At 43.8% G+C, this 23778-nt stretch overlaps 3 protein-coding genes across 3 annotated transcripts; 1 reads left to right on the top strand and 2 right to left on the bottom strand.

Moving 5' to 3' along the window:
- Positions 1-2639: 2639 nt before the first annotated feature.
- mrpl22 (mitochondrial ribosomal protein L22) lies at positions 2640-5515 on the bottom strand. The gene is made up of 7 exons (XM_041051660.1): positions 5485-5515; positions 5345-5387; positions 4900-5035; positions 4608-4673; positions 3919-3996; positions 3646-3715; positions 2640-3033 (listed from the first exon to the last, which is right to left on the bottom strand). The coding sequence occupies exons 1-7, from the start codon at positions 5507-5509 to the stop codon at positions 2825-2827; spliced, it is 627 nt and encodes a 208-aa protein (XP_040907594.1). The 5' UTR covers positions 5510-5515; the 3' UTR covers positions 2640-2824.
- Positions 5516-5820: 305 nt separating this feature from the next.
- On the top strand, positions 5821-19000 carry gemin5 (gem (nuclear organelle) associated protein 5). Its single transcript, XM_041051588.1, has 28 exons — positions 5821-6036; positions 7004-7158; positions 7768-7949; positions 8320-8471; positions 8659-8757; positions 8987-9119; positions 9607-9772; positions 9995-10207; positions 10564-10649; positions 11077-11159; positions 12343-12479; positions 13276-13349; positions 13591-13772; positions 13861-14000; positions 14212-14383; positions 14489-14698; positions 14788-14847; positions 14952-15086; positions 15221-15316; positions 15415-15552; positions 15664-15811; positions 16057-16176; positions 16338-16548; positions 16819-17085; positions 17226-17388; positions 17501-18005; positions 18283-18370; positions 18480-19000. Exons 1-28 carry the CDS (start codon positions 5895-5897, stop codon positions 18642-18644), a joined length of 4422 nt encoding a protein of 1473 aa, XP_040907522.1. The 5' UTR covers positions 5821-5894; the 3' UTR covers positions 18645-19000.
- A 52-nt stretch (positions 19001-19052) lies between these two features.
- cnot8 (CCR4-NOT transcription complex, subunit 8) lies at positions 19053-23496 on the bottom strand. Its single transcript, XM_041051589.1, has 7 exons — positions 23416-23496; positions 22080-22289; positions 21605-21798; positions 21227-21388; positions 20816-20960; positions 20583-20693; positions 19053-20405 (listed from the first exon to the last, which is right to left on the bottom strand). The coding sequence occupies exons 2-7, from the start codon at positions 22194-22196 to the stop codon at positions 20277-20279; spliced, it is 858 nt and encodes a 285-aa protein (XP_040907523.1). The 5' UTR covers positions 22197-22289; positions 23416-23496; the 3' UTR covers positions 19053-20276.
- Between the last annotated feature and the right edge of the window lie 282 nt (positions 23497-23778).

Here is a 23778-nt window from a genome sequence, read left to right as displayed (position 1 = left end):
CAAGAGGATATTAATTTTATGAATAAAGTTTAGGACAAGAGCTGAGGGACAAACTCCACACACACTCTCGGGGCACAGTATCTTTACACCCATTAATCAGCGGTATTGCCGCCTCACCGACATGACTCACAGAAACTTGCTCTTATCTGACAGAAAGCCCAGATGGACCCCGAGAGCCTCTCAGGTTTATTGGCCGAAGCTTTGCCAAACATTTTTCACTTCAATCTCAGTGTGTATCTGAGCGTCCGTAGCTGCCGGGCGGAGGCACTCATCTGTACGATGCAGACTAATTGGTGGAGACATCGCACACAAGTTGTGTGTGCGCCTCTGTAGCCGGTCTTTGTGTGTTTATAGTTTGAGAGAAGGGAGGTGGTGCAGTATTTTGTTGTTTCTTGTGGTTGGAGCACTTTTCCCAGTGCTCGTGAATGCATCGTTGCTCACTTTACTGACTCCATGGATCCTTTCATTCTCACAATTAGTCTCGGGGCATTTAAAGCAGCTGTAACCAATCATGTCATGGATTTTCACCCAAGGTGTTTACTCCACCTCGAAAACAACTGACGGACTCCGTGCTTGGACTGTACTATCTATTGTTGTAATGATTAACACAATGTTTACTTCCGTTTGTTTAAAGGGATTCATTTGGTTAATTAGCAGCACAACAGACAGCAAGCGACTTCACCGTCACCCCTAAGAAATTTGTGTATCATTGATCAGTTTACTGACTTCATGGATCCATTCAATCTTACAATTAGTCTCAGTGTATTTAAAGGAACCCTGGCCAGTCATGCCATGGATTTTTACCAGGGTTTTATCCACCTCGGAAACAAACTCCAGGCTTGGACTCTACCGTCTATGAGGGATTTGTTTGGTTAATTAGACTCCCAACAGAAGACAAACAAATTCACCGTCACCCCAAAGAAATCTGTGATTATTATACTAAATGTTTTCTGCATGTTTGTGCTCAGGGAGGTGGAAAGCAGGAGGAAAAATAGAAAGTCAGGAAGTGAAGAGGGGGAAAAAAAGGAAGAAGATGAAGCCTTTTGCTCTTTTCAGAAGTTGGCACTTCTTTGTGCTGTGGGACCGAGCTGGCCTCCAACCTGAGATTGAGGGCACTTGTCCGCTGAAATTGAGGCCAGCAGATGGCATTTTATTCGAAAATACACTCAAAGCTGCTCGGAGCTGACAAGGGCTTTTGAGGGATGTGGTGACGGGCAGATACACGAGCTGGATCGCTCACATCAGGAAGAGGAAGCTAAAGGTCAATTAGGAACAGCAGAGACCAAAGCTCTGAGCCTCGACAACACCGAGATTCTCTGACCTTTGGAAAATACAAATTCCCCGATTCTTCAGTTTGTTCTCCAAAGGATTTTTTTTTATTTCACTCTAAATTTAATTTATTAAGAAAAACAGATCATAATAATTAGCTGGAGGCTGAGAAATTCAAAGGAGCAATAGAATAGATGAAGACACAAAAGACACCACGAGGAGCAAACATAATTACATTCTGTCAGAGTTTTAGAAATCAAAGACAAAAAAAACAGCCTGAAAAAAGTAAATCAAATGAATAAGCAAGGTATGTCTGTCCTCTGATACAGGAAGACATTCAAAAAAATAAAGGGAAGTGTAGTTAAACATTAAACTTTAACAAAATTAATTTTACTTTCCCGAAAAATAGTGCTTTGGTAGGCACCAAGAAGATGCTGCCTCTGAAATCTAATTTAAAACATAAAGTTCTTCCTCTTTTCATCAGACTGAAGCCTCCCAGCGAAGCCAATCACTTCCAGCTTATTGTTTCCTGCATTCTATGAAAGCAGCTCCGACAATGTCTGCAGGCCCTTTTCTCACAGAGCTGTGGTCGAAGTGAAGGGATGAAGAACAGTGAGGCTGACAGGTTTGGACTCAGGGGAGGAGTTGTGGTGACTGCTGTCACCCTAACACAACCACCAGACCCATCACAGCGAAGCAGTGACAGTATGACAGACACACACTTGAGGCTCTATTTTCATGTGGGCGTGTGGCACAAAACAGTTTCCCTGAGATGAAGTGGGATGTTTTTCCTCGCCTGCACCTGTTTGTTGTTCTGGTGACGGGTCGCGTGCTGCAGTGGAAGAAGAGCTGCTGTGGAGGGAGTGTCACTGGCAAACTGGTGGCAAACGGCAATTTTTATGTCAGGTTTCAAAGCGGTTCACACCAGGCACTATTTCTTAAACCGGTAAAAGTGAAATTTTGGAATTAAATAAAAATTAAAAGTAAAACTCCTTCACAGAGCTCACCAGTGGGATTTCCCAGTGTTAAATAAAACCCAGTTTGGAGGAAATGGCACAAATAGCAACAAGCCCACGCTTTATATTGAAATACTTCATTATCTACGTATCATCTGGAAACTGCACAGCTACCACGCTGATGGTGACCAAAGCAGAAAATGTGTCCCTACACAGAAGCACCATGCACAGCACGTGATGGAGATGAGAGTAAGGCCAACTGTGTTACTATGTGTGAGGCACAGTGTTTACCCACCTATGTGAAACTGACATAAAGGCAACTTTAACCTGTCATATCTATGTGGGATAAAATTTGAGAATCTATTGCAGATAATTTACATTTACCGTTTTAAAACATCAGTGAGCTTCATGATCTTTGAAGTTATCGTCACTTTATTTAAATCTGAAACACTGGCTGCAGTCAGTATTACTTAAAAAAAATTTAAATGCTGGAAGGTCTCATTATACAATCAATCTTTTTTTATTTACAAATGTCAAATGACGCATACACTCAGAAACACACAGTAAAGGTACATGTGAAATAGAATCAATCCTATGATCTACAGGCTGTGGATGATGGTTCGGTTCTTGAGGCTCTGGACGTACTCTTTAGCTTGGTCCAAGCTCGTCTTCTTCTCTGTTTTGGGCGGCGAGCCCTCCACAAGCTTGACGAAGTAGTGACAGTAAACTTTGTCCATGATGCCAAACATCCCCCGTCCATGGTAACGGATCCGCTTCAGGTACCTCCCTTTGCCGGAGTAGGACTCAGCTGCAGGAGGGGGAGAGAAGGGAGACGGGAGGGGGAGAGGAGGAGGACAGGAGGGGGACGGGAGGATGAGAGGAGGGGGACATGAGGGGACGTGTGTAATGAAAAGAGTGGATGAGATAAACAGAAAGCCAGAGATAAGCGACAGTATAACTCATTTAATTTGTAGAGGTGCCTTTGAATGAAAAAGGTCAAAGTGACAAAGATGGGGTGACTCTAGGCTTATCTGTAATTACGGTTGCAGCTCCAACTGAATGACTCACCCTGAACAGCACCTGAACTCTCAGTGAATCTGCTGCTTTAAAACAGATGTATTGTTTTGGCACAATGGCACATGACAGCATGTGATGACTTATATGAGATTACCGAGTAGTTTTGGGAAGAAAACGTTTTTCATTTTCAAATCTAAGTCTAAGTATATTTAAATAACATCTCCACCAATGACATTATGTTTTTGGTCTTGTCAGTTTTTTTCTTTTCAGTTCGCAGGATGCCTCAATAACTACTTACTGATAACTGCTCTATGTTGAGACATTAAGGCATCCCAGACGACATGCTTAGCCATCCAGCTGCAGGGGGTTGTGTTGTGTTCCTAATGTGTGGTTGTTCACTCACCTACATACAGGTTGGATTTATACTCTACATTGTGATTCTTGACGGCCATTTCCTGAGCTTCCAGAAGGACCTGAAACAAACAAACGACTGTGACATTCATTCGTATACAGCTAATGCATAGATGGGGAATGAAATAAAAATAATGCATGACAAAATGAAAAAAAGCTGTGAAGATACACGTTTGATTATCATTCATTTGTTTCTGTTGTGTCTAATTTTATCAAACGCACACGTTCACTAACAGCTGGGAGGAGTGTACATGCTGCTACAAACCTCTTTCATGATCTTGGCCCCTTTCTTGTCGTTGAACTCCAGCTGGGCAATGGCCTCATCAATGCTCATTCCTTGAATCTGTGAAGGAGAACAAACAGTGGGATGGCACAACTAAATGAACCTTTCTTTCACAGCTGTTAGGACAGCAGGGTGTTTAACTGCCTGAGGAGGCCACAGTGGGTCTACAAACAAAAGGTTTGTACGTTCATGGAAGCAAAGTTTTTGTTATCATCATAATGGAAAGTGTTTTATGAAATTAAAATTTCTAGATCCAGACCTGCGTCAAGTGTCAGACAATCAGAAAATATATCTGCTAGATTTGTTTTCATCCATGAAGAGGAATAGATCATTTCAAAATAGTGATGTTTAGTCCTGTCTCACAATATTACAACATATTTTTAAAAATGACAACCCCAGCCCACAGCCTGACCTTCTACCACTACACTGAGATTTGTTGACAACCTATTTATATCACCCAACAAACAAACAAACAAACAAAACAATCTTTAGTAGCTTCATCACCACTGCCGTTTTCCTCTAAATTTCCTCTCAGCTCACAACAGTTACAAAACATGAAAAGAAATGTCCGTCAAAATAAAACCACAGTGGACAGGTATGATACTATGATACAGTTACACTGTTCATGGCGATGCTACTTGAGGATTTGATAATGATGTTGGAGGTCTTACCATTTTGGCCAAGTACCACATCTTGTCTTTGCTGTACTTAATCTGCCTCCTACTGTGGTGAATCTCCTGTGGAAAAGAAATACCAAAGTGTTCAGATGTTTGTGGAGTCAGGAACCAACTGCTCTGCTGGTTCAGACATGAGGAAATGACTCATGATCAGCTTATACATAACATATATAAATATACATTTACTTTGTGGTTAGCAATCCATACAAAGTCTGAAGCTATATAGGCTAATATGGGCCATCCTCTCACTCTGCACTGCATGTTATCAACAAGCAAAAGGACTCACTGCTGGTCTGCGAGGCTCGTCAAGCAGCTGAGGTTGATACACCTTCAGGTTCTTCTTCTCCCAGTTTTTTGATTCCAGTGAAGTACTGGTGTGGAAACATGAGAGCTGCTGAGGACCGCCACCCAGGACCTGTAGTCTGGAGGAGAGGTGTAGAAGAAAGCGGATGTAATTGCATGTGTGAGGCCGATCAGCTCAGACACTCACACACACATGAACTTTAACGAAAGGACTTTTTAAGTAAATGTCCCTTTAGGTAATAACTTAGTAATTCACAAGCCCCCCTTCTGTTTGTAAATAGTTTGTTAGCAAGAGCACTGTCACTGTTACGATGCAATTATAACTCCAATATAACATGATTAGTATCTATGTATTTGAGTTGGTTTGTCCTTTTGCAGTGACAAAGCTAGCTATAGCTATGATGCTCTACTAATATCGATGTTCTTACCTTGAGTGTAACACTCCAGATATATTCCTAATAAAAGCGAAGCCTAAAAACAAATATAGAGCCGTTATAACGTCGTCAGTGGACGTAATTAATGTCATATAATAGTAGAAACTGTGCATATTTAGGCTGCATTCTCTTACCACGTCCTGTCATTGCAGTCGCCATGTTGCATTTTTACGACCCTGTCGTGTTCGCTTTACGATCGCAATGTTTATGGTGTTAAAAACTGAATTTGCTATGAAATTTGTCTTCTTCATATTATGTGACATATTTAGTCTGACTTCAAGTTCTCATTTATCTTTAACAGTTAATAGTTTAACCAGCAAAGCGGCTGTTACACAGCTGTATTTATGTTTTGAGAAATAAAACTCGGCATGGTTTGACCCAACAAGGATTCCGTCCTCGGCACCGGCAAGATTTACGACACCACGTTGGCCGTACGGCAGTCACTGTTGTAGCTACGACAGTGTGGGTAACGTGAGAAGTTTGATTTTGGTTTTTCAGACTTTATTAGAGAAAAAAGTAAAACATTTAAACTGTCCGAGGCGCCATGCACGAAAGGTCGCTGCCCGCCTCTCCCAACTGGTACTGCTCGCGCTGCAGTGACGTCAATAGCGGCGGTTTACTGGGCGTCGGAGGCAAAAACATCATTTATTTGATTGACGTGTCTGCGTCCACCTGCAGGGTGGCAGGTGAGTCTGCCCTCACCGCTGGGCATCGCACACAGCACACGGCTCACTCTGGTGTCTTTACGTCCCTGTAGCCACAACATGTGTCAGACGCAGGTAGAAGTCGCGTCTTTGTTCAAGTCGAGCTGATCTTGGCGTCTGTACTGAAGAAAAAACAGGAGTCTCACTGTCTGGATGGATCAGTTCTCTGAGAAATCGGGTGCTGAAATGATTAGTTGATTAACCAGATCGTCAGCCACAGAAAGACCAAAAAAAATCTTTGGTTTAAAGATCTACCCAAGTTCAAATAACATTCGCAAGAGTGGCGTGCTGCTTCTTCTTTGTTGTTTTTTAAATGAGTGGTTGAGCATGTAAAGTGTATAAGTCCCTTTTGATTGATGCTGGAGTGATCGTTAGATCAGTCAGTAAAACAAATTTGATAATCAGTTAATCGTTTAAGCTATTAATCGATCAAAAATGTCTCTTGTTTCACTGTATTTCATTTATTTCACTTTCAGTAGCTTCCAAAAACAGAAGGGAAGGGAGGAAGTTCAATAGCATCTTTCATTTGATCTGCCCTAGTAAATGTCCACTTTTAACACAGACCTTCTGTAAAAAACTGAAAGTCTTAAGCCCATCAGGGGCTGTTTTCTTAGACTTTGGAAAGCTCCTTCAGAGCCACAGAGAACATTATACAGCTGTTTCTACATGCTGAGTAATAATCCTCTCGGTTCATCAAATGATTTTCATTATCACTCATAAAATCAGTGGAATGCCCCTTTGATAGAAAATACTCAACAGATTAATTAATAATGGAAATAATGGTTCGTTTCGAGCCTTGTAAAGTCTTTAAAGGCTAAAACCTACAGTCATCATTTGATTCTGCAGAGGTATCACTGGCCTGTCCTTTATTTTCAGCACCTTTCAGACTTTTTTTCCCGCCTTTGCACTGTGATGACACTGACACCTCCAGATCTCTGTGTTTTTCCAGGTGAGCTCGTCGGCCACAAAGATTTGGTGTCAGGCTTTTCATTCTGTCAGGATGCAGGACAAAGTCACCTCTGTGTCAGCTCCTCCAATGATGGGACTATTCGCTTCTGGGACTCGCACAACAAGACTCTTATAAGGGAGCATGCAGCCCATCAGGTGAGTGTCAGCTCTCTCAATGCCTGAGAAATTCTACATTTTTTCTTACAACACACTGGTGCCCCCTGCAGGCTGCAGGCTGCTTTGCATCACAGATAAAAGGTAACCAGGAGGCAGCTTCCCCAGTTCTGAGGCAGGGGCACTCTGACATTTTGCTTTCATGTTTCTGTGCTTTCATGGAGACTTTGGACTTCTAACCCAGTTTGGAGAGAAAGTTGACCATCCAAGCTCGACAGGATGTAGAGGACAGTTTTTATTGTGCAGGGGAACAAATGGCAGATTGAACAGATTTCTGTGGTTGGCTTCCAAGCCACTCCTCTGCAGCAATTCACTGACTGTCTCAAGGGCATATTTGGACACACAGAGAGGGCATTGCTTATTTACTTTCAATTATTTGCTTCAAATTATGCCCTCAGGGGATAAGTTTTTTTTCTTTGGTTTGATCTGAACACTGAGATGCACAGACGGGCAGGATGGTTAGGCTTCCATCTCTGAGGACAGATTTGGATCCTGAGGTCAGAAATTGTCTTTGTAAATAATAAATAATGGAGGTGGATTGCACAACATGAATGAAGCAGGTTCAACATGTCCTTTTGTTCCCCCACACAGAGCCCTGTCTCAGCGGTGCACTGGTCCCCGGTGGATAAAAACCTGGTGGTGTCGGGGGACGAGAAGGGCATCGTTGTCTGTCACTGGTACCACACAGGAGACACTGCCAGCTTCTTTCCGGAGCCCAGGACCATCTTCTGCCTCACCTGCTCCCCTCACAGCTGGAACACTGTGGCTGTCGGGTAAGAGAACCACAGAGAACACCACTGTAAAGACCACAGGTCAGTCTGGTGGATCACGAGTCATACAGTGGTTTTCGTCTTTAGTCTGTGACTTTATCTGCCATCAAACAACCCGAAACTGAACAAATGCTGGCTCCTGTGCTGGTGTCATATTTTCACCTCTTTACTTATATGCTGCGTCAGAAGTTCCTTTATATTTAACTGTATAAAGACACCCAGGCGGCTCTCTGGAGCCTGCCATTACAAGAAAAAAAACCTTAGAGTCCATAAAACTCTAGGATTCTTACATTTGCATTTGCCTCTGAAAGGCAAAGCCAAAGAAGCACAGAAATATCAGTGGTTTGACAATGTCGTCATTACACTCTCTAAGGTACAAAGACGGGATGATCGTGCTGATTGATGTGAGTAAGAAAGGCGAGGTGATGCAGCGTCTCCGTGGTCACGATGATGAGATCCATTCGCTGGCGTGGTCGCCAGTCCCCAGAGAGGACGCCCTCAACAGCAGACCTGAGGACAGTGAAGGTAGCAGTTATATATCAGTCCCCTCTTTGGTTTATTGGGGTAGCAGCATGTATTCCCCAGTGTGTGTGTTATCTTTGCACAAATGACTAGACTATTATAGTATATAGAGGAAAAAATATTGTAAATACTAATGTTGTGATGGAAAATGTTTGTTTATATTATATCGACCTTTTTTTTCATGCTATAGCAACTAATGGAGAGTCTGCAGGGGAGGAGAAGGGCTGCTATCTCGCCTCTGGAAGCAAAGACCAGACGGTGAGGATCTGGAGCACAGTGAAGGGCAAAGGTGAGAGAGATGAAACCAAATTAGATTTTCTGTTGGTTATAGTACAGTGAGTAGTCGTCAGTAGGACAGAGGATTCTCACATTTATTTTTCAATCTAAAATTGGGTCTTTTAGTAAAACTAGTGTTTGAAATATATATTAGTTCATTAGTTTTGTAATGAAACTGCTTATGTCCTGTGAGAAAGAACGTGATGTTCATTTTTAATCCTCTCACCTTCCTCCACTCGCAGGTGTGATGACTCTGAAGCTGCCGTATCTGAAGAAAAGAGGCTCTGCAGTCGACCCCGGGGTCAAAGAGAGACTCTGGCTCAACGTCCACTGGCCGAAGGGACGACCAACACAACTTGTGTCCAGCTGCTTCAGGTGCACACACGCGTCTTTTAATCTGAACATCCGAGCCAATCTGATGAAACATGGTAACAGCAGAGCTCTGTAGTGGTTTTCAGCAGTATGATGCACACATCTGATCTGTGATTCAGTATATTTAACCCCTTAATTAATCATTTTCTCAAGCAAATACAAGTTTTTACAGAGAGACCTTTAAACAGGTGGTGTTTTGCCCTATGAATCATTTTAATGCTTCTGCAAATCAGGAAATGTATTTGTTGAGCATCCTGGCTGAGTGGCAAATAAAATTAATGAAATGTAAAAAGGCAGTGTGGAATATAGACTTTGAATTTTGCTTGAATTCTGAGATTTGAAGAAGAACTCAGTGCAGTAAAACAGGTCCATGCAAAAGACCAGAAAACATACATAAATTACATAAATGTTATTTATCCTGAAAGGCCTGGATTAGTTATGATCTGGCTTGGTTTTATATTTGTGTGTGTGTGTGTGTGTGTGTCCTCAGTGGGGAGTTGGTGTTGTGGGACTTGACCAGGTCAGGGAAGCAGAGGTGGACTCTGCTGGGGACATCGTCAGAGGGCCAGAACCACAGCAGGATCGTCTTCAACATGAGTTCAGTTCACCTGCAGGACGACAGAGAGCTGCTCATCAGCACGTCCATGGACAGAGAGGTGAGTCACAGCTTGTGCTTTCAACAGCCTTTGGTCTGACACTCACCGGGACAGCTGGCTTTTTTATGTTTGCTGTATTTATACATATACAGTATATGTATACTATTAACTATAAATTGGTTACTATTAAATATTATTGGACAGCACTTTGATGACCTTTCATTCTCTCATGTGGAAGTAGTGTGTTTGCTAAGAGCCCTGACCTGAGTCTTTATTTTCCAGATTAAATGCTGGGACCTGGGCTCTCTGGACTGCTGCTGGACTCTGCCCACCCTGGGCGGTTTTGTCTACACCCTGACCTTCTCCCCTGTGGGTACAGGGTGTCTGGCACTGGGTGTAGGTGACAACATGATCCGGGTCTGGAACACGCTGACCACCCAGAACCCGTACGACACCAGGTCCTTCTGGCAGGGCATCAAGTCCAAGGTCACAGCGGTAAGATGTTTAGCTTTAATTTGATTTTGTCTAAGATACTTTAAGTTTATCATAGTAAAATATTATTTTTCTGAAATGTATTAGAGGGAGGAGCAGCATCTCAGATCAGCAAGGACAAAGACAACAATCTTCTTCACTGTCTAAATTTCTTTTTTTTTTTAATAAATACTTCAGCTGAGCTGCTGATGAGACCACCTGCTCCTAAAATCTTTCATTGTAATGTTCAAACCTCAGTCTTGTCTGAGGTTAATGTCTGGCTGATCGATGTGAGGCTGTTAGTCCATTCAGGAGCTCCTATATGACACAAAAGGAGCACGTGAGATAAGATGCATGAAGAACCTTTTCCTTCGTTGCAGCTGGCGTGGCATCCGAAGAAAGAAGGATCCTTGTCTTTTGGAACAGATGATGGTAAAGTTGGAATCTACGACGTCTTCTCAAACAAGTAAGATTCACTATTTCGACATGTCACCAGGAGTTTATCAAATCGGTCCACCGATAATTCATCTCAGTTCCACCTCTTAAAGTTTTTGATGCAGGAAGGAGGAAAAAAATCAGGACCTAAACAAGTCGCTTCAGTTTCTCTGCACTCGCCTAAAATCTGAGTTGTATCATGTTTAGTTTGGAAGCCAATGCTGTGTGATCTCAACATTTAAAAACGACTTGTGACGTGAATTTCTGCTGCAAAAAGAGATGACTGTTAAAATTTCAGTTGGACTTTAAGTTTGGAAACTTTAATTGTTGTTTTTTTTTCTGGGGGGCCTCGTGGATCCTTCTCATAATCCCTCGAGCTCCCAGAGTTCTATTTTCCAGCAGCTGTCCACGCTCTCTCTTCCTGACCTGTCATTTATTCTGCTTCTCCTCCCCCCCAGGCCTCCTCAGATATCGAGTTCCTATCACCGAAAAACAGTGTACACATTGGCTTGGGGACCTCCAGTCCCCCCGATGTCATTTGGTAAGTTCCTAATGAACTCTTAGCAACTGCTGCTGTTTGCTCTGAACACTCTGACCCAGCAAAAACACCGGCGGTGGGATGCCGAAAAGCAGCGAGTCAGCAGAACAAAAACAAAAACCAAAAAAAAAGCCCAAACATCTCTGCGCGCCCTTTCGTAATCGACTCTGTAATTGAATGAGCTCAGAAAACACTTACTGCCCCCTCCTGCCCCACACTTCAGGCACACGCAGGGAAATCAGAACTTAGGAAGCTGATCTCACCAGCTGTCGGCAGATGACATCTTGATTGGCGTATCAGTCTCTCGGCTTCGAAGCTGTAAACATAATTGCTGCAGTGCCAACAATCTGCTGATGGCTCCTTTTTCCTTTTTATTTAAATCCTTTGCATACTGAGTGCATTTTAGACCACATGCTGATTCCATTCCAAGGAGGTGATAACTACAATCACTTTTTAATTACATCTCATGAATCAGATCAGTGATTTTTTTCTAGACTTTTTAGACAGTGAAAACTAGGACCTCTGATATCTAACATGTTTCAAACACGCCTTACTTTTATTTTGTAACATGAGTTATAAACATGTGTATGAGCATGTGTATAAGACATGGACGTAGCACCCGTGCCGTCGCCCATTGGTTTCGGGGAGTCATGGTCATTTGAGCTGCGCCATCTTGGATTTTAGTGGGAGTGTACTTTCCATATTTGGCGGAGAGGCGGTTACTCTACGGGTCAGCCGGACGAGAACCCGCCCACTTAGCTCGGAGCAATATTTAATATTTACCGGCTTTCACCGCTGCCTCCATCCACTATCCACTTACAGTTACAGCAGCCGCTGACTGACGGAGCTGCTCTGTCCATGCAATGTCCGACTTTTTAAACAGAAAAATGAGACGAAATAAAATTGTAGCCTAGTATTCCCGCAATAAACGGACTCTGAGAGCACGGAACACACCGCAACAGCGTTCCTAACATTAGCTGCTCCGGTCCTCTATCTGTAGCCGAGGAACTGCAGCTTTTTGAACGCGGAAGTGATCCTCACTGCTGAAACCTACACCCCTCCCCCTTGGTTATAAAACTTTTTCACCTGCTCATACAGGATGCTGACATGAGATCCCTACAGTGTATAATCATCAGTCTGCTGACTCATCGTCCAGAACTGACATGTTTGTGTGTGTGATGCTCAGGTGCAGCAGGAGGGAAGTCGTCCTACAGCCTGTACAGCTGCGCAGGCGAAGGTGTCATCCTGCAGCACGATCCGTCTAAGCTGAGCGGCGAGGCGTCCGACATCGACAAGCTGATCAGAGACACTAACAACATCAAGGTGGGGGCGATGCTGATGTGGTGCTGATATAATTCCCTGGACCATTTCACCTGCAGTCTGTGTCTGTGTTTGACTTCTGTGGTCAAACACAGACACAGACACAAACACAGTGTCTGTGGTGCTGAGTGGTTCAGTGAGTAGATCATGGTCACTGTTTCTTAGATGTCTTCATTCATCAACATGGTTCAGCTGGAGAATAAGGAGACATGTTTTCCCCACGGCTCGTAGAACTGATGCGTGCATCCATTTGGCCAATTTACAAATCAATTTCCAGTTTTGTTCAGAATCCTGATGCAGTCAAGTTCCTCCAAGATTCATACAGGTGGTTCTACATGTTACTAGAAAGCAACAGCTTGATGGTATGTGCACATAAGAGACTAATCTTGATTTATGTATATTTCCAAATGCATAGAAGTTTAAATGTCATAAAAAAAGCAGAAGTTACCTCCTCTGACACCCACCACAGAGCTCGTGTAACTTAGAAGCCAGAGTCTGTTGTGCTGCTGATTATTTGTCAGTTCTCTCTCAGGCTCTTTTTACATCCATGCACAGGCCTCAGAAACACTTTAAGGAACCAGGAGCGATGGTCAGTAAAACCTGGCAAACACGCCTCAAGGTGGAGAACAAACCCAGGAGATTCACAGTAGACGTCCACAGACTTCTGGCCCTCAGTGTCAAAGCGTTAATCGGCCGGATACCATGGCTCCTGGCTCTGAGCGCTTGTTGCGTGTTTGCTGCTGAATGTAAATGGAGGTGATTTGAATAGGTTATAAAGGTGATCTCTGATTCCCAACAGCACAAGCTGTCTCCACACACTGACCTCAGCTGGAAGCCAGATGGGAAAGTGGTTGCCATCGGCAACGAGGACGGGTGAGTGAATGGCCAGGGCTGACCTTTCTCATAATAGACCATCAGCCTGTGGAGTCCTGGGAGGGACCAACTGTCCAATGACAGCGTGTATGGGAAAAATGGATTAGTTCATGAGAAAACGTTTGTACTTTAACTGGGTCACTTTCAAAACAGACCTAAAAAGAGACTGAGTGCTGGACTTGCATTGGTCAGGAAGACTGAAACACAGAATGTGTGTGTGTGCATGCACTCTCTGCTGCAGGTGTATTGATGTGTATCAGGCTCCCAGTCTGAAGCTGCTGTGCAGCATCCAGCAGCACCACAAGATCATCAACACGCTACGGTGGCATCATGACCACAGCTCTCCACCTGAGCTACACTGCCTCCTGGCCTCAGGCTCCAGCAGCGCCATCGTCTTCGTGCACGACCTTCGCTCCATCATCGGTGAATACCTCAAGCGCACTTTTCGAAACGGCATGTAACATTTAAAGGACTTGGTGGGTATTAATATAAGTGTTCTGCTTTGGTGCAGAAAATCCTCCAGAAAGCCCAGCGGTGTTGACGGAGCCATATCGCAGGCTCTGTGGTCATACAGCTAAAATCACCAGCATGGCGTGGAGTCCGCACCATGAGGCCCGGCTGGTCACCGTGTCGTACGACGGCACAGCCCAGGTCAGTCCCAGGCCATCGTCATGGGTGTAAAACCATGATAATGACAGATGCATCACAGTCTTTCTGTATGAGTCCCAAAGCTTAAGAACAACATCTGTAATCTGCCTCATGTTTCCTTTTGAGGAGTTAATGCTCATCTAATAAGTGGACTTGGTTTCTAATGCATCCACCGATTTCTTTCACCTTTGCTGGATGTGTTTGTTCTGGTCAGGTGTGGGATGTGCTGCAGGAGGCAGCTGTCTCTAATTACCGTGGTCACATTGGTTACCTGCTGTGTGTGGACTGGTCACCTGTGGATCCAGATGTGATCTGGACTGGAGGGAAGGATTTCACCTTGCAGGAGTGGAGAGTCTCCAAACAAGAGTTTACAAAGCCGCCTAAAGGTGAACACACCCAGAGCCACATCCTCCAGAGCTCACTCGCTCTTTGCTCTTTCTGCCTTTTGGTGTAATCATCAGACTGTAACGTGCACATGCTTAAACTCTCAGGGAAAAAGATGATCGAGCTGAAGGAGAAGATGAAGGCCAATCCCAAGCAGAAGAGGAAGAACAAGAAGACGTCGGGAGCGGGAGGGGCTGTGCCGTCAGAGATGAACGGGGCGTCGGTTTCAGTGGCAGAGAAGCTGAAGGGACAGGAGCTGTCTGATGAAGACGAGGACGATGAAGTCAGCTCGACAAACAGTCCTGTACCTCCACCAGGTAACAGCGTAGGAAACAACAGTTGCGATAAAGATCGTTGGGATCTTTAAGTGTCACAGACGTATTGACACAGATTTATTTTGTTTCAGCCACTTTTGAGATGCAAAGAAAATCCTCTGCTGCTGCTGCAAAGAGCAAAGACAAACCAGGTATAATATGTTCTTAAATTTTACAATACGACGTGAGCTGGATGTGCGTTTGAAGTTGTGTGTATGCTTGTTTCTGTATGTAACTGTATGGATTTGTTCATAAGTGTTTCTCGACACAAACCTGCTGAAGAAGAAGAAGCCTCGCTCCATGCTGCCCATCAGCACATCCATGGACCATCGGCCCAAAGAGGAGCTGCTGCAGGACTGCATCACTCTGGCCTCTGTCAGACACAGCAGTGGTGAGACTAAGGGATCTGACTTTGTTTCCATATGGTTTTAGTTCAGATAGGATTAGGTTTGATTCAGTTTTACTGTAAGGAGCTAGGGACTGTGTTATGTCAGTGAAGTACCAACATGTGTGTTTGTTTTCCAGCGCCCCCTGCAGGCTGTGTCCCAGGTCAGGGAGAGCACATCCATCTCGGCCTCTTCTCTGACAGACAGGCTCTGCACCGCATGTTTGAGTCAGAAGGTAGACGCTCTTTTTTTTTTTTTTTCGCTCGGCCTGGAATAACTCTTTCTTTTAGATGGTGAAGTCATTCATGCTGCTGTGTGTGTGTTGTTCTTCAGAGCAGGGCCACGTGGAGGCGGGCCACTGTGAGACTGTTGTGTACCTGAGGCTGTGGAGTGGAGACCTGCAGGGGGCGCTGCAGCTCGCCACAGAGAAAGGAGAGCTGAACGACCACCTGCTCTCCATCGCTCCCATGGGTGACCACTGTTATACTGATTTATGTTGACTTAAAACTGGGCCTTCTCCTTCTCCTTTGGCTTTTATTGGTCTTTGCTTCTGATGTTGAAACTCTGCGTTTGCTCCTCCAGCCGGGTTCGAGGTGTGGAGCCGGACGGTGGAGGCCTTCGTCAAGCAGCTGTGTCTGCAGGAGCAGTACCTGAAGGCGGCGTCCCACCTGCTGTCAATCAACAAGCTGTATGAGGCCATCGACCTGCTGCAGTCTCACAAGCTCTACAGGTTCACTTCTTTAATCTTTCAGTTTTTAATGGATAATTATTGATTTTCATCTTTCACTTTTGGATATATACGTAACTACAGGGGAGTGTGAATGCTTTTGTTGTGCTACCAAAAAACATTTCTAATTACACTAAAATAATTCTTGTTATTTATATATAACCTTATGCTTGTCTTGGAGTCCTTCTTGTCGTCTGTGCCATCTCCAGGTGATATTCATATGGAGACGTGTGTGTGTTTTATGACAGGGAGGCCATAGCTCTGGTGAAAGCCAGGCTGCCGGCAGACGAGCCCGTCCTGAAGGAGCTGTACACCTGCTGGGCGGCTGTGCTGGAGAAGGACGGACATTTCTCTGCCGCTGCTAAATGGTGAGAACCAGAGAGATTTAAGGAATCTTCTCTGGCACAACACTGCCCTTCGTCTTCTCATCTTTCTGTTGTGGTTAAACTAGCATTTGATTTTCATTTCAATCTCTTTACAAACATTATTTGAACCTGCCCTTTCTTGTTTGCTTTGCCTCTTCTCCCAGTTACTTGGCTGCTGGGGCCAGTTTCGATGCAGCCAAAGTCATTGCCAGGAAGAACGACGTCTCCTCTCTGAGGACGGCGGCCAACCTAGCGAGAATTTCTGGGGAGGTTGCTCTGGCTCAGTCGCTGGCACTGAGGTGTGCTAAAGACCTGGCTGATGCTCAGAACTGGGTCGGAGCCCATGAGGTCCTGAGCTCACAGGAGAGTCTGTTGGTCAGTGGCAAAGACATCACAAAGACACACACAAACAATCCACAACACAGACAAAGTTGGTTTTTATTTTATTTTCAGTTTAGTCTTTGGTTGAATCCTTAACACGTCTAACAGGACAAGACGAGAAGGAAAGAACTGAACGCCGCTGATGTTTGTTCGTTTCAGTAGAAAAGTCAGAGGCAGGTTTTTACCTTTTTGACCAAAGGTCTGACAAAGTTGTTGTGAAATCCTGAAATTACTGAACTAAATAATGATTTCCATCATCCGCAGGTCCACAGGCTGCATCTCTGTGTCACTGAGCTGCTGTCTGAGATGCTGGCAGACCCCAGAGCTGTGTCTCAGTCCTGCGTCTCCGGTCACCCGTGGGCGTCACCAGGTGAGGGTCGCATCAGCTTCCAGGACCGAGTGAGAGACGTGTGGGAGGAGCAGTTTGGTGTTTCACAGAAGTCAGTAGGACATCGCAGTGCCGGAGCTCTTCTGCAGGAACTGAAGTCTGTGGAGTGTCCAAGGCCGACCACCAGCGTCCCCCTCAGACAGGTACTGAGTTAAAAAGGTCTCCAGGAAGAGAAGATGAAGAAAGAAGAAAGAAGAAAGATAATTTGACCTCCTTATCTGTTCCCCCTATCTGACTGTCTTTCTGTATTTGTCTGTCCATGTGTCTGTCTCCTCATCCTCAGGTCCTGCTGTATTCATCCCTCCATCTGACCCATTCTGTACTGAGCTGGTTATTGGACGATGATGAACAGCTGATAAAGGAACTGTGGAGGGCAGTGTCTTGGCCGAGAGACGCCGGACACTTCTGTGTCTCTGCAGAGCTCTGCAGGCTGCTGTTCCCTGATGGTACATCTGTTTGTCTGATCAATCAATCAATCATTTCTGAATTAGTGCAAAAGAAACCTTTCAGTTATTGTCACACCACCATCCATAAGTTCTTCTCTTTCCGTTTCATCAGGTGATGTCAGTGTTTGTTCCAGGAAACATCCCAGAACACTTCATCATACAGAAGAAGAAGCCAAAGCTGCTGCCAACAGTCTGCAGGCCTTTGTCCATTACCACCGTCTGTATGAACACTGGTGGAGCCGCTCAGCCAAAGACCAGGAGATCCAGAACGGACTGTCCCTCTCAGCAGGTGACTCCTGTGCTGGAGACGAGGTGAAGGACAAAACGTTGAACGGAGGATTATCAGAGTTCAGAGAGAGCATCTGCCCGCCGACCAGCGGGCTGGATAAACTGGACTTTGATGCATCGCTTCTTCTGTCTGAGCCTCACGCTGCCTATCAGGCCACCCAGAGGTCAGTGAGAGAGATCCAGGGGCAGCTGGCCACCATGGTGCTTCAGCACAGCCAAGCCCAGGCAGGGCAGCTCGACTCCGGGGAGGAACAAGCCGACACGCCCCCACAGATATCCTCCGCCAGAGAGTCGCCAGACAGACGGGGGTCCGCTGATGCTGGGAAGCGGTGAGAGTTCTGTTATTGATGATGGATTCATTTGTTGTTCTTTTTCATTTTATGATGTTTGGGTTTGGAGCTGGTTTGAAGCTCTTACTCCATCTGTTTTTCTGGCAGCTATAGTTACTAAAACTGTCTATAATAGTATAAACTGTCAGGTAATATAACGTAAAACAATGACTACTTTGTCCTTTGAATACGAGAACATAACTTACATCAGTCGTCTCCTGCTGACGTCTAACAGTTTGATGATTGACGATTGAAGTGTCGGTGTTCTCTCCCTCAGACCTGATGTCCAGGAGACTCTCGTCTCTTTGTCTGCCAAGATGTCAGAGCACCAGAAACAGCTGGTTGACCTGCCAGAGACAATCAAGGTACAGCTCTACAAGCATTTCACATACATAGATGTCTGTAGAGGAAACGTCAGGGCATTAACAAAGTTTCACCCTGTGGAGATTATTCTATCTTTGTGTTTTCTCTCAGATGTATCCTCATCCAGATGTTGTTGAATGTTGCCTGGTTCTCCTGCACTTCTCCACGTCTTCACCATCTGTCTCCGAGTCCCTGCAACAAGTGGCCAAAGATCTGCTCCATAAATACGGATCAAGTCCGTCTGTCCTGAAAGCTTCCCTGCGACTCTGCACCTGAACCTCTCACTTTGGGACTGAAAGAAGCACGTCCACTGTACAGCTGTTTGTTGAATAAAAAAAAAATCTTTATTTACAAGATGGTGGAGCATCCTGAGTCCATTTGATTCTACATCCAGAGATGCCTGAAGGAGGCTGACAGAGGCAGAGCTGTGTGCCCTGGAGCTGGAGGCGAGTTCGCTGCTTACTCACAGGAAGTGCAGGTAATAGCTGAGTGATGTCATTTGTTGCTAGGCGTGATTTGTTTGATATCCTTCCATGTTCTAATCTGACTGCTCATACGGGACTGTGCAGAACTCTGATTGGACAGTCAGATTTAGTTTTTTTTCCAAGTCTGTATTAAAACAAGTCACATGAACCCTGAAACGTCTTGTTTTGGGACAGACTTGAAAAACTTTGAACACTCAAAGGAATGTCTTTGTTTTAAATTCATTTTTAAATTTCAAGATCTTTTTTTTTTTTTTAATAGTCACTGCTTAAACCTTCTCTCATGTGAGGACCTGCTGCTTTTCTGTTTCATAACATTGTGATTTGAACGTCTTTTGGGTTCTGAAAAGTTGCTTTGATCAGTTTGTTTTTGGGAAATCTGGACATTATTTGACTGTTATTGGAACAACTAAACAATTAGTTTTTAATCAATAATCAAATGTTAGTTAAAGCTGGGGTTATGTGTAACTTCTGATTTAACTCCAGAGACAAAGACGACACCTTTAAAACTGATTTCTAAACCCAAAAAGATTCAAACTGTAAAGTTATAAAACAGAAAAACTGTGAGAATATTTTTGCAGAATTAATTGATCATTAAAGTAGTTGATTAATTTTATGAAAAAAAAAAAATCAATCAACTGTTTCAGCTCTAGCTGTAGTCCTTCCATTTTAAAGCATCCCCTCTGACATCGTAAGAAGAAATTTGTGTTTGGCTCAAATCTCCTATGCTTTTTAAACGAGCTGCGTCAGTGAGGTTTAAAAAAAAAAAAAGATCAAATACTTAAAATTTACATTCAAAATACAAAACAATTTAATATACAGCTGTTTAAAACAATGTAGAATGTAAAAACAACAGTAACCACAACATCTGTAAACCTGACGGTGGACAGTTTGGTTTGGTGGGTGAATGTACAGAACAAGTTGTTTTCCCACTGAAACACATGCATAACCAAGCACAGTTATACACCGTTAAAAGTTTCTGAAAGTGGAAAAGAGCTAAAACATTTTTATTCTCATCAAAATTATACATTTTAATTTACAGGCCCTTCCAGCATTAACTTAAAAAAATGAAATCCCGCTGATGAGAGAGAGTCTGAACTGAAGGATCTGACAACGTTTGGTCTGAAATCACAGTGTGATACAGGAGCTGGTCCCATGCTGTAAAGAAAGGTGTCACTACTACTGTAAATGGAAAAAAAGATTTTTAAAAAGTGTTCTGAGTAAAAGTGACTATAAAGAATCCAGTGAGCCAGTGAAGGATCCACTGTCACTGTGAGTCCATTTTACAGTCACTCAGGAGGGAAATTTAAAGAAATATTTGCTTTTGTCTCGTTCAGGGATCGAGTGCTGAGGGAGATCAGAGGGGACACCTGCTGGTTGGGTTTTAAAACAAGTGCGAATTCCACTTGAAAAGTCGAGCGCTCGGTCAGTGCTTGTTGTTCGTCTCCTCTTGGCCTGAGCTGGAGATGCCGTTCTGGGGTTGGCTGGAGCCCGAGCCCAGGCCGTACAATCTCCCACAATACTTTGCGTCATCAATGTTGTCCTCGAAGAAAAGCTGGAGGAAAAAAAAAAAAAAAAGAAGTTTCACTTAGACCCATCTAGTCTTTGCACCATGCTTTACACTGTAAAGAATCAATCACCACATCAAGTTAAGGGCAGCAGCAGTTTTTACAGTATAGCTTGTGATTATGTGTTTGGTTTTTTTTTTCTTTACCTGTGCTGAGCAGCTTACCTCTTTCATCCTGAAGAAAGCCATACCGGTGAGCAGAGAGTCTGATCCGGCCTGATGCTGCCGTCCGATCCGCTTCAGCTCCAGCTGGTCCGCCACTTCCTGAAGCCCTCCCTGCACAGATACACATCAGTCAGATGTCTCAAGACCAGACATGATTCGATGGATTATGTCTTCTACCATGTACAAGTGGAGTCTCAAACTGCTGAGCAGAAACAACGATTCCCTGCTGGTACCTTTAAGTTTTTGCAGCTCTTCATCAGGTACTTGACGTCGTAGATTGCAGGGAAGAACAGGTTGAGGATCTGGAAGAAGTCATGTTCCTCCTCAGGGAGCCGTGCGTCTGTCAGGAGCTTCACCAGGTACCCAAAGTCGTAGCCGCTAGAAAATACAGAACACAGCAAAAGGATTCGTGTCGGTGTGGCTGGATTACACTGATGTTGGTGGATTTAAACTAATAAGCAGTCACCATGGCTCAAAGTTGAAGCCGGTGTCAAAGCACATAAAAAGTGCAGCTGCTTTTTGACTTAAAGCAATGGAGAAATATTTCAAATAATTTATTTTATTCATAAAAGTTGTCTTTATGTGGAAAAAAGAAAGTTCTGCTAAGTATCAATGCAGAAGCTGAATCAGAACAAACAACTGACCTGTGAAACGAGAGCCACTTGACGTTTTCACACAGCACCAGACCTGACGTCATGAGGAGCTCGGCGAAGTAGAGTGTGTCGATTCCTTCTTCTTCGTGTTTTTTAAACTGGAGGCCGGAGTTCTGGAGCAGATCTATGGAGTCCTGTGAGTACATGTCTTCTCTACGAGGGACAAGAAAAAGCAGACATTCAAGTAGTGCTACCATAAGAGTGTTGACCATCAGATGATAAAGCTTTTAAGATGATCACAACCTCAGCCAACGAAGTAACCACAAAAGCACAGACAGGATTCTGAAACTTCTGGCTGGATGATATAAAATAAAAACAACTTTTTTTGTGCTAGAAGAAGGAAAAGGGGAGAAATAACAGGTCGCCTACGTGAGGTTGAATTTGAAGTTGAACTGCCACGTCGTCGTGCCGGGGGGATAGTCTCCATCCTCATTCATGAACGTGAGTCCGAGCTGGATGATCTTCAGGAGATCGACGTTGCACCTCAGCAGCTGGTACTGGTAGTCCACTGTGCTGCGAAACTCGCCAATTGGTCGGACAACCACTCCAGGGAATTCTGTGTCCTGGTGACAAATAAATCATCGGTCTATTGTGATCATCTCTGAGTAAACACCGAAGTGCTATGGACATTTTCAGTGTTATATTTGTCGTTCTCACTTAGCCTAAACCTTCATCTACTTCAGTTTGTGATCTTCAACAACAAAGGTTCATCGTTTTCTTTTTTTTGAGCATTCAGTGAAAAATATCTGTACGTTTTTAAACACATTCTTTCTACTAATTCGGCCGTGAACAAATGCTGTTATTATTCCTTGTAACAGCGCCAACATCCATGCACGTTTCTTACCATGGCAATGTAATTGTAGCTCTGAATAATCTGCCGGATCTTCCTCATTTCATCCTCCACATTGCTCGCCCAGACTTCACAGATTATCTGACTGGAATCTGTAAGTGCAGCTGGCATGTTGGCAGGTCAGGAAGAGAACTAAAACCCCAACAATCCTGCAGCGCTCGTGAAGGGGACAAGGCGGAGGCAGAGTGATGAAGAACGACAACTCTAGAAGAGGATGAAAAGAAGCCTTTAGTGGACACACAGAAATCTCACATTAACTTTACCAACAGGACAATATGAGATACACAAAGACTGAGGAGCAATGCTAGTGCTGTCATAAATAACACAGTTATTGCAGCAACTTTGATAACAGACAACTTACAGCTGTATTAAGTGAAATGCTCTGAGCTATTATGTAGACAGATGTACTTTATTGATTTGTGTACTTGATTGATGTTGCCTTTTGTCTAGATTTTTACAGCTGTAAAAACACACTGTGGTGAAGACTGATGGGTTTTGAATGTAGGTGAAAGCCTGGAGATTAGAGCCAGCACATGTATTACCAGTTGCATGACTGCATTTTTACCCGTGTGCCACACTCACCTGCCAGTATATTAGATACACTACCTAGCTAAAACTAGGGCACTCCAAAAACCCTGCAATAAAACCCACCTTCCTGAGCGCTATAATGTTAGATTTTTATTGAACCTGTTTTAGAGAGATGTTGACTCGACGTTATGCTCACTCTGGAGCCTGTACTTTCTGCTGCTATTGAATTTTAATGTGTTACACAACGATGTGTTTTTAATATTTAGCCTTCTTTACCCTCATCGATACGTTTAACATTTACTTTCTCCATGACCCGCAGAGACAAAAACGTTTAAATACAACTCCTTTAGAACAACCACGAAGTATTTCCTCCTATATGAATTAACTTTGAATTACTATGGCATCAAGACGAACTGACCTTATTTACACCAAGCTAGCTAACTCAACTAACAGACAAACTGACGCCAGACGAGCGTTCCTCTTAACTTAGTCTTTGGGAAGAGTTAACTGTGTTTAACATCTCGCGTGGTCTTAGTAACTACACAGTTTAAGATATTATTAAGAGTAGCTAACGACGTAGCTAGTGGCGAGGGGCTAAAACACTAGCCGAGGGCTTAGCATGAACGGCTAACGTTTACAGGCTAATCCTCGCGTTAACGAGAAAGCTAACATCACCGGAGCAAAATAATTAAATGAGAAGGCTCTGTTTTTCACTCATCAATGTCTCACAGCGGCTACACACACAGCACAGATAGCAGACTGTTACTGTATAACGTATGAAAGCATAAAAAAATTGGTTTACCAGAGAATTTCCTCGACGTAACCTGCCGAGCTAGTTGCTAGCGCCGCTGTGTTCCTCTTCTTCTTCTTCGTTTTCTCCGGCTTCTCCTTCTTTGTGTTTATTGGCGGTTAGTCAATTAAACCTGCATTTGCACACCTCCACCTACTGTGCCGGAGTAAGTAACGACGTGAAATAAACCCTTACATCAAATAGACTCAACTTTGGATAATAAACAAGTAAATTTGGTAAATTATATTTCCGAGATTCTGACATTGAATCATTCAACTAAGTACTGCACTTAGGTACTAATTTGGGGTACTTGCACCCCACTCAGAGGTAAATATTGTACTTTATATTCTACCATATTTATTTTTATTGGACAGC

This window comes from Toxotes jaculatrix, chromosome 12, assembly GCF_017976425.1.
Source record: "Toxotes jaculatrix isolate fToxJac2 chromosome 12, fToxJac2.pri, whole genome shotgun sequence".
Classification (NCBI taxonomy): domain Eukaryota; kingdom Metazoa; phylum Chordata; class Actinopteri; family Toxotidae; genus Toxotes; species Toxotes jaculatrix.
This window is presented reverse-complemented; position numbering and strand designations above follow the sequence as displayed.

What these genes read in the sequence shown, in the direction of transcription:
- mrpl22 (XM_041051660.1), bottom strand. Translation starts at nt 5,509, where the DNA reads ATGGCGACTGCAATGACAGGACGTG. An exon ending in GACTGCAATGACAGGACGTG is followed by an intron (nt 5,388 to 5,484) that starts GTAAGAGAATGC and finishes ATTTGTTTTTAG; the next exon opens with GCTTCGCTTTTATTAGGAAT. An exon ending in TCTGGAGTGTTACACTCAAG is followed by an intron (nt 5,036 to 5,344) that starts GTAAGAACATCG and finishes CCTCTCCTCCAG; the next exon opens with ACTACAGGTCCTGGGTGGCG.
- gemin5 (XM_041051588.1), top strand. Translation starts at nt 5,895, where the DNA reads ATGCACGAAAGGTCGCTGCCCGCCTCTCCCAACTGGTACTGCTCGCGC. An exon ending in AGTCCCCCCGATGTCATTTG is followed by an intron (nt 11,160 to 12,342) that starts GTAAGTTCCTAA and finishes TGTGATGCTCAG; the next exon opens with GTGCAGCAGGAGGGAAGTCG. An exon ending in CAGTCTCACAAGCTCTACAG is followed by an intron (nt 15,812 to 16,056) that starts GTTCACTTCTTT and finishes GTTTTATGACAG; the next exon opens with GGAGGCCATAGCTCTGGTGA.
- cnot8 (XM_041051589.1), bottom strand. Translation starts at nt 22,196, where the DNA reads ATGCCAGCTGCACTTACAGATTCCAGTCAGATAATCTGTGAAGTCTGG. An exon ending in AACTTCAAATTCAACCTCAC is followed by an intron (nt 21,389 to 21,604) that starts GTAGGCGACCTG and finishes TGTCCCTCGTAG; the next exon opens with AGAAGACATGTACTCACAGG. An exon ending in AAGTGGCTCTCGTTTCACAG is followed by an intron (nt 20,961 to 21,226) that starts GTCAGTTGTTTG and finishes TGTATTTTCTAG; the next exon opens with CGGCTACGACTTTGGGTACC.